Source organism: Oncorhynchus keta, chromosome 26, assembly GCF_023373465.1.
Source record: "Oncorhynchus keta strain PuntledgeMale-10-30-2019 chromosome 26, Oket_V2, whole genome shotgun sequence".
Lineage (NCBI taxonomy): Eukaryota > Metazoa > Chordata > Actinopteri > Salmoniformes > Salmonidae > Oncorhynchus > Oncorhynchus keta.
In genome coordinates, this window is record NC_068446.1 from 10,021,656 (window position 1) to 10,031,503 (window position 9,848).

General features: G+C 41.3%; 1 protein-coding gene across 3 annotated transcripts; it reads right to left on the reverse strand.

Annotated features, from left to right (window-relative positions):
• Positions 1 to 394: 394 nt before the first annotated feature.
• LOC118358697 (transmembrane 4 L6 family member 1-like) lies at positions 395 to 5,260 on the reverse strand. Of its 3 annotated transcripts, none has more exons than XM_035736627.2 (5): positions 5,097 to 5,260; positions 4,732 to 4,913; positions 2,246 to 2,317; positions 1,523 to 1,665; positions 395 to 1,238 (listed from the first exon to the last, which is right to left on the reverse strand). In XM_035736627.2, exons 2-5 carry the CDS (start codon positions 4,906 to 4,908, stop codon positions 1,040 to 1,042), a joined length of 591 nt encoding a protein of 196 aa, XP_035592520.1. In that variant the 5' UTR covers positions 4,909 to 4,913; positions 5,097 to 5,260; the 3' UTR covers positions 395 to 1,039. The 3 variants fall into 3 exon arrangements, with proteins under 3 accessions (XP_035592520.1, XP_035592522.1, XP_035592523.1); XM_035736629.2 differs by having other exon boundaries at positions 4,732 to 4,908; positions 5,097 to 5,258; XM_035736630.2 differs by lacking the exon at positions 2,246 to 2,317.
• Between the last annotated feature and the right edge of the window lie 4,588 nt (positions 5,261 to 9,848).

Consider the following 9,848-nt stretch of genomic DNA (forward strand, 5'->3'; position numbering starts at 1 on the left):
ATGTCCGGTGGATGGATTGTCTTGGGAAAGGAGAAATGCTGATTAACATGGATGAAAACAAATTTGTTCACAAAATCTGAGATAAATAAGCTTTTTGTGCATATGGAACATTTCTGGGATCTTATATTTCAGCTCATGAAACATGGGACCAACACTTTACATGTTGCGTTTTTATTTTTGTTCAGTATATTTAGATTTTCAATAAACATTAGAGACATAATATAATTGACATGTTTTCAACAATCTAAGTCAACCCTGTTTGTTTTGCCTCGTAGTTGCGCACGTGTCCGTTTTGTTGCTCACCAACCAACCCGTCTATCCTTACTCAAATAAGTATCAAAGTATACACCGTTGACAAATGTATCATGTTTACAAAAAATTATAATCAGAACAATTCAAATGGAAAATACGTATTTATTTAAGGCGGCACAAACACTAAAATATATGACAAATGCACTAAATATATAAAATGGCCTTAACAATTTAGCATCTGCGTGACAACAATTTTCAGAAAATGAAAACAGTAATACAAAAGACAAAACTTTCATACAAAAAAATATATACTTTTGTGCTTTAGTAAAATGTAGACTTCAAGACATCAAACATAAAAAAAAATACTACAGTTCTGGTCTGTATTATACACATATTCATTCAGTGTATTTCTAATACAGTGCTTTGAAATTAATACTATAAATTAACTGAACATTCAGACAGGTATCTCTCCCTCATACATGGATAAGACAACATTCGCTTATTAATCACACTTTCTGATTAGAAACTGGCCCAGGGACTATGTAGGATACAAGGAGAGGAAGTTGGACTATTAAGATGCACCCCCAGGAGTGTTTGGAAAGCAATGTTAAACACATGGCATTGTACACGCTCCTGGCGTGTATCGTATGTGTGTGCATGTGTCATATCATGTGTATGCACATCAATCTTATGTTATATGCATGCGTGTGTATGTATAATTTACATGTGTGTGTGTGCAGGTGTCTGTGTGTGTGTGTGTGTGTGTGTGTCTCATCTATGTGTGTGTTTAGGCATTGAGGGTGTAGTCCTGCTTGTAGCAGCAGGGTCTGCAGACAGCTGTCACCAGCCCATTGATGACCTGCAGGACACATATGATGAACTCCAGCCCACTGAGGCCCAGCAGGATGGACATCAGGGTCACGTTCCACTCTACAATGCTGACAGGCTGCAGGCACTTAGACCACGTGTCCTTCTCCATTAGGTACCTGTGGACAGACACAGAAATTAAAGTTGTGTATATTACAGTTTGATATTAATTAGAGTTAAGAAGCTGTGACTCACTCGACAGGATGTCATTTCATAACACACACACACAATAGGAAGTGGACACACAACAGAAAATTAACTCCAAATCAAAAACAGAACAACACAGACACACACACTCACAGAGGATTTGTTTCCAATGCATTTTGGCACCTAAAAAAAACCTACATAGCTAGAATATTTCCAGAATAATTCACATTTCCTGTGTGAAGAGGGTAAAACTAACCTTCCTCCCTCATTGGCGAAGGGATAAGACCATCCCAGAGCAGTGAAGCACTGAGGTCCCTCCAACATGGCCATGGCTGAGATGATGAAACAGTATCCCGAGCCGGCCAGACCCACTAGAGCTGCCATTACTGACCCACACATCTACATAATACACAAACTGTACATTAGTATATAAATATATATACACACACACACACGGTTCAAGCCTACCTGTTAATCCCAGATCAACTGCATAACAATCCCCTTGGGAGTAGTGTGTGGTTGTGTGATGAGAAATGTTGGCTTATCACTGTTACAAACCAGTTTATACACAGATAAGGTTCAGCTCCTCTCCCTGGCCCAGACGCTTTGTACTCCCTGATGGTGAAGCCTCCTTCACATATCCTTCACACAGTGTACCCCCTAATAGTGTTTACAATGGCCCCTTTGTATGATTAGCGAGGCATAGCTTACCTTTCATGAGCCTAATAGCATTAGCTTAGCATAGTCCCTCACAGTGTTAGAATAGTCCTTTGTACCATCTGTACTTTTATTAATAGGATCAAAGCCTTTTGTAACAAACCAAATAACATCCACTAACCTACTTTGACGGTTTACAAAAAAAAAAAAAAAAAACCTCAGCTGAAGAACACATCAAGGCTGACCTGTCACCTTTGCTTTTTGCACAGTAATAGAATCACTGGCTGAAATCACAATAAGTAACCAAAGCATCAATCCTCACCATGAAGCTTTCATTCCAACAGCAGCCTGTACACTTCCCCAGGCTGATGAACACTCCAGCAGGCAAAAACATCTACAGAGACACACAATTCGGGAGACCTCAGGGTCTGTCACAGTATGATATTTCAGTGTATACCCTCTATATAAAACAATATCCTCAAGACGGCTATGTGTTGATTTGAATTACATTGAGTGCATCTAAAGAGTCGGTCTTGCCCAGTATCTCACTGCGAAATGTGGACCACAATGTAAATAAGCCTACAGGCTTTATCGTGTTTTTATCTTCAATCATTGTTTTGTGTTTGCGATGTCGTCTCCGGCTGGAGCAGCCTGCAACATCTAATTATCTAATAAATTCAATCAATCAAGAGCTCTGTGGTTGTAGCACTGTACTGTACAACCATCCCTAATCACAAACATATGGTCTATAGAGCAGTTTTATAAAATGGTGGCTAATTCCTAGACTGGGTTTCTGGACAAATCCTCCAAATAAGAAAATACAACTCCTGGGGTAGCTTGTCGGAGGAAGAGCTGACAACCGTTTTCCTTTGTCTCCTGTAGTATCTCCACAGTAAGGAAAACAGCCATGAGGCAAGTCCCCATTGTCAGAAAGGTAAACACACACATACAGGATACAGATTAGCCACACACTCAAACTGCCCTCTTACATCAGCACAAGATAAATTCATTGTGTCAGATTACCACCTGATATTATCAGAAAGGAAATACAAGACCAAAATAATATACAGTGGGGCAAAAAGGTATTTAGTCAGCCACCAATTGTGCAGGTTCTCCCACTTAAAAAGATGAGAGAGGCCTGTAATTTTCATCATAGGCACACTTCAACTATGACAGACAAAATGAGAAAATAAATCCAGAAAATCACATTGTAGGATTTTTTATGAATTTATTTGCAGATTATGGTGGAAAATAAGTATTTGGTCACCTACAAACAAGCAAGATTTCTAGCTCTCACAGACCTGTAACTTCTTCTTTAGGAGACTCCTCTGTCCTCTACTCGTTCCCTGTATTAATGGCACCTGTTTGAACTTGTTATCAGTATAAAAGACACCTGTCCACAACCTCAAACAGTCACACTCCAAACTCCACTATGGCCAAGACCAAAGAGCTGTCAAAGGACACCAGAAACAAAATTGTAGACCTGCACCAGGCTGGGAAGACTGAATCTGCAATAGGTAAGCAGCTTGGTTTGAAGAAATCAACTGTGGGAGCAATTATTAGGAAATGGAAGACATACAAGACCACTGATAATCTCCCTCGATCTGGGGCACCACGCAAGATCTCACCCCGTGGGGTCAAAATTATCACAAGAACGGTGAGCAAAAATCCCAGAACCACACGGGGGGACCTAGTGAATGACCTGCAGAGAGCTGGGACCAAAGTAACAAAGCCTACCATCAGTAACACACTACGCCGCCAGGGACTCAAATCCTGCAGTGCCAGACGTGTCCCCCTGCTTAAGTCAGTACATGTCCAGGCCCGTCTGAAGTTTGCTAGAGAGCATTTAGATGATCCAGAAGAAGATTGGGAATATGGCATATGGTCAGATGAAACCAAAATAGAACTTCTTGGTAAAAACTCAACTCGTCGTGTTTGGAGGACAAAGAATGCTGAGTTGCATCCAAAGAACACCATACCTACTGTGAAGCATGGGGGTGGAAACATCATGCTTTGGGGCTGTTTTTCTGCAAAGGGACCAGGACGACTGATCTGTGTAAAGGAAAGAATGAATGGGGCCATGTATCGTGAGATTTTGAGTGAAAACCTCCTTCCATCAGCAAGGGCATTGAAGATGAAACGTGGCTGGGTCTTTCAGCATGACAATGATCCCAAACACACCGCCCGGGCAACGAAGGAGTGGCTTTGTAAGAAGCATTTCAAGGTCCTGGAGTGGCCTAGCCAGTCTCCAGATCTCAACCCCATAGAAAATCTTTGGAGGGAGTTGAAAGTCTGTGTTGTCAGCCCCAAAACATCACTGCTCTAGAGGAGATCTGCATGGAGGAATGGGCCAAAATACCAGCAACAGTGTGTGAAAACCTTGTGAAGACTTACAGAAAACGTTTGACCTCTGTCATTACCAACAAAGGGTATATAACAAAGTATTGAGATAAACTTTTGTTATTGACCAAATACTTATTTTCCACCACAATTTGCAAATAAATTCATAAAAAATCCCAATTTAGTCTGTCATAGCTGAAGTGTGCCTATGATGAAAATTACAGGCCTCTCTCATCTTTTTAAGTGGTAGAACTTGCACAATTGGTGGCTGACTAAATACTTTTTTGCCCCACTGTATATACACAAGACTAACTGTTAGAAGACCAACTGTTTTGACCGTGAAAGTTATTTTTATATTTATATTTGAATCTACCATTCATTCCCTGAACAGCCTGTAAATCTGACCCATAAACAGTCAACTCAATAATACTACTGTAGCCTGTGTAGTAACAATAGAGTAACACTCACCAACACACCTCCCCCTCCGATTCCCATCATGAACCAGATCAGCCTGGACAGTCGCTCCTGTTGGACATATTGGACCTCTCCTCCGGGGAAGAACAGCAGGATGTTGGCCATGATACAGCACACAGCCAGGGGCAGAAGGGCAAAGCCCAGGGACCGCGCAAAACCCATGGAGCACATCTGCCCTACCACCCAGGATGAGGAGGAATGGAGAGAGAGAAGTAGAGGTGTGGAGCACCAGAGAGGAGGAGCGTTATCACCAGAGAGAGAGGAATGGAGAGTGACAATGGAGAGAGAGAGAGATATGAAGGTCTGGGGTCTGGGGTCTGTTCACAGCTGTAATCAAGGAAGGAAACTGAAAGGTTTACCTAGTGTGTAGGGTTTTAGCTGAACTCTCCACCTCCTGCCAGTCACACTGAGGCTGATCACGCAACCAGTTCCGTTTTACGGCGAGGGGCTGAGTGGAGGGGTTAGCACAGGAAGAGTGAGAGGTGAGTGTCTTGAGCCCTAACCAATCCCTCAGGGCATGCAAGTGATTCAGCCAGAAAAACGGTGACAAATCCCTCAGGAACTGGGAGGGGAGGGGTGATGAGAGAGAGAGAGAGAGAGAGAGAGAGAGAGAGGGAGTGGGGGAGAAAGAGAGGGGGAGGGACAGGAAGAGAGGGGGCGAGTAAGAAAGACAGACACATACACATAGTGATAGAGAGTATGTGTGTCTATTTTCCACACCCACCCCAATCTGAGAGGCAGAGGTAGTTGTGCTGGGTAGCTGGGCCCCGGACTGCATTCAAAACCTGCTACTTCAGAGACAAAAGAGTCTCTCCATGTTTTGTGAAAAATCTGCACAAAAATGTTCTGGATTACGCTGCACTCAACATCCACCCTTCCTTATGAGCCTACTCTCCTATGGCAGGGGCAGCAAACAACCTGGCAACGTTAACCAACAAGTCAACTGACCATCACAAAGAATGTACAATGCATTTGGAAAGTATTCAGACCCCTTTGCCACATTTTGTTACGTTACAGCCTTATTCTAAAAGGCAGTACAGAGATTAGTGCGTACGGCCCAGTACACCACTGGGTCCAAGCTTCCTGCCATCCAGGACCCTTATACCAGGCGGTGTCAGAGGAAAGCCCTAAAAATTGTCAAAGACTCCAGCCACCCTATTCATAGACTGTTCTCTCTGCTACCACACGTCAAGCGGTACCGGCGCACCAAGTATAGGTCCAAAAGGCTTCTTAACAGCTTCTAACCCCAAGCCATAAGACTCCTGAACAGCTAATTAAAAGGCTGCCCAGACTACTCCCCCCCACCCCCTCTTTTACACTGCTGCTAAACTCTGTTTATTATCTATGCATGGTCAATTTAACTCTACCTACATACATACATACACATATATATATATATATATATATATATATATATATATACAAATATATATATATATACAAATATATATATATATATATATATATATATATATATATATATATATATATATATATATACACACATATTACATAGTACCCCCTGTATATAGCCTCGCTACTGTTATGTTACTGTTGCTCTTTAATTATGTTTTATTTTTAGGTCTACATCTTGTGTAAAATTTGATTTGATTAATAACCCAAACCCAATTTAAAGTTCACTGGGTCTTAAGAGTAACCATGTTATGTGTTTACTAGCTAGGGACTGTACAATAGACCTTCTACACGCATGTTGTAATGACCGAGGCAGAGGAATGCGTTAGAATGGAAAGAACATGAAAAAGTGTTATGTAGTCTAGTGATCCTGGATTAACCCCAACCAGCCCTAATCTGACATAACAAATATTAGCTGGACTCGCTAACGAGCCACAAATGTAATTAGTGAAAACAGTGTTTGGTTTGCTTTTCTCCCACAGGAATACAGTGTTTCATTCTTTAATTAGCTGACTAATATATTATAGGGGATTTGTACCCTAAGACGATAAAACAGAGGACAAAATCCAATCCACTGACTGAGGGCCACAGGCTTGAGATTTTGGGCTGTTGTTGATGTGGTGAAAACCAAATGATAATCAATTAAACTAGTCTTGTACTGTCTCTACACAATAATGACATAGTGTCTGTGTGTTTAATAAACCACAGAGAGTTAAACAGAGGTAAGCATTTCACACATAAACTTGGCATTTGTTCCTATTTTCTGTGGTTCGGGTAATATTGAGGCAGGTACCCGTCTCTAAAAATAGACAGAGATAAAACACACAGGGTTGTTCCGTGCCCACCCTACTGTACTTCTGTATAGTCTGCCTGCTGAATGAGTTTGTTACTCTATCTTGTTATGATACTTTCCTCACAGAATTATTGGGTCACTGACATTTCTATTAAATCAATTCAGGAAAGGAAAAGAAACTCTAACTCAAGTATGAGAAAAGAAATCCTCATTTTGATTTGAAATGGAAATGGAATTGGCCCCCAACCCTGGGCTATAATAACAGCCCAAGCCTGAGCCTTCAGTAGCGAGTGCAAGGAGTATGGAGCCCCTTGTGGTTTTGACTGTGGGGAATCGTACAATAATCCCAAACAAACAATCATACAATAATAGAAATACATGTGGTGTTGTCCTTGTTCATGCAGACAGAGAAGAGCTCCAACTTCTTAATCATAGCCTCAACTTTGTCCCGCACATTGAATATAGTTGCAGAGAGTCCCTGTAATCCTAGATTCAGATCATTCAGGCAAGAAAAAACATCCCCAAGATAGACCAGTCTCCCTGTCATGGCTTTTGCGCCATCAGTAAAGATACCAACATGAGCAGCAGCTATGTTTGGCTACATATGGACCGCTAGTGGAATTCCCGCGAGAGAGTAACGGTTCATGTGAATGGATGTTAATAATTTGACAAGGCTACCTGTATTTGACATTGTGTTGTTATTTTGCTGAACACTAGATGGTTAAATGTAATTTTTGGCAGCGAAAAAAACCTCACCCAAATGTAGTTTTTGGAAAAATGTAAAATATAAGTGGACTATTTGAAAATGTGAAGAAAAAAATTGTGTCTAGTGTCTAGTTTGAGTGGCAGCTTCATTAAATAGTACCCGCAAAACACAATGTCAACAGTGAAGAGTTGACTCCGGGATGCTGGACTTCTAGGCAGAGTTGCAAAGATAAAGCAATATTTCAGACTGGCCAATAAAAATAAAAGATTAAGATGGGCAAAAGAACACGGAAACTGGACAGAGGAACTGTTTTGCGGGTACTATTTAATGAAGCTGCCAGTTGAGGACTTGGAGGCATCTGTTTCTTAGGCTTGACACTCTAATGTACTTGGCCTCTTGCTCAGTTGTGCACCGGGGCCTCCAACTCCTCTTTTTATTCTGGTTAGAGCAAGTTTGCGCTGTTCTGTGAAGGGAGTATTGTACAGCGTTGTAAGAGATCTTCAGTTTCTTTTGAATATCTCACATGGAATAGCCATCATTTCCCAGAACAAGAAGAGACTGACGAGTTTCAGAAGAAAGGACTTTGTTTCTGGACATTTTGGGCCTGTAATCGAACCCACAAAAGCTGATGCTCCAGATACTCAACTAGTATAAAGAAGGCCAGTTTTATTGCTTCTTTAATCAGAACAACAGCTTTCAGCTGTGCTAACATAAATGCAAAAGGGCTTTCTAATGATCAATTAGCCTTGTAAAATACTAAACTTAGATTAGCTAACACAACATGCCATTGGAACACAGGAGTGATGGTTTCTGATAATGGGTCTCTGTAAGCCTATGTAGACATTCCATAAAAAATCTGCTGTTTCCAGCTACAATAGTCATTTCAAATCCAATCTAATTTTATTTGTCACATACACATGGTTAGCAGATGTTAATGCGAGTGTAGAGAAATGCTTGTGCTTCTAGTTCTGACCGTGCAGTAATATCTAACAAGTAATCTAACAATTTCACAACAACTACCTTATACACACAAGTGTAAAGGACTGAATAAGAATATGTACATAAAAATATATATGGATGAGCAATGGCGGAATGGCATAGGCAAGATGGTATAGAGTACAGTAGATACATATGAGATGAGTAGTAATAAATAATAAATGCCATTTAGCAGACGCTTTTATCCAAAGCGACTTACAGGCATGTGTGCATACAGTAGTGTAGGGTATGTAAACATTATATAAAGTGGCATAGTTTAAAGTGACTAGTGATACATTTATTACATCCAATTTTTACTTATTAAAGTGGCTAGAGTGACATTGGGTGGTGTAGTTGTCCTGGAGAGCAGGTAGTTTGCCCCCGGTGATGCGTTGTGCAGACCTCACTACCCTCTGGAGAGCCTTACGGTTGTGGGCGGAGCAGTTATCGTACCAGACGGTGATACAGCCCGACAGGATGCTTTCGATTGTGCATCTGTAAAAGTTTGTGAGTATTTTTGGTGACAAGCCGAATTTCTTCAGTCTCCTGAGGTTGAAGAGGCGCTATTGTGCCTTCTTCACCACGCTGTCTGTGCGGGTGGACCATTTCAGTTTGTCCGTGATGTGTATGCCGAGGAACTTAAAACTTTCCACCTTCTCCACTACTGTCCCATCAATGTGGATAGGGGGGTGCTCCCTCTGCTGTTTCCTGAAGTCCACGATCATCTCCTTTGTTTTGTTGACATTGAGTGTCAGGTTATTTTCCTGACACGACACTCCGAGGGCCCTCACCTCCTACCTGTAGGCCGTCTCGTCGTTGTTGGTAATCAAGCCTACTACTGTAGTGTCGTCTGCAAACTTGATGATCGAGTTGGAGGCGTGCATGGCCATGCTGTCATGCGTGAACAGGGAGTACAGGATAGTGCTGAGAACACACCCTTGTGGAGTCCCAGTGTTGAGGAGCACCCATTAACAATGTCTGCACTGTATTTCTGATCAATTTGATGATATTTTAATGGACAAAAAAAAATAGCTTTTCTTTCAAAAACAAGGAAACTTCACTCAGAAGTTAGTCAGAACGGTAGTGTATATGAACTCAGCAAAAAAACAGAAATGTCCTCTCACTGTCAACGGCGTTTATTTACAGCAAACTTAACATGTGAAAATATTTGTATGAACATAAGATTCAACAACTGAGACATAAACTGAACAAGTTCCACAGACA

Bases quoted from the DNA above. Each gene is read 5' to 3' on its own strand.
- LOC118358697 (XM_035736627.2), bottom strand. From the start codon at position 4,908: ATGTGCTCCATGGGTTTTGCGCGGTCCCTGGGCTTTGCCCTTCTGCCC. The intron at 1,666-2,245 runs GTGAGGATTGAT...TGTATTATGTAG, and splicing joins GTTGGAATGAAAGCTTCATG to ATGTGTGGGTCAGTAATGGC. The intron at 1,239-1,522 runs GTTAGTTTTACC...GTCTGTCCACAG, and splicing joins TTCGCCAATGAGGGAGGAAG to GTACCTAATGGAGAAGGACA.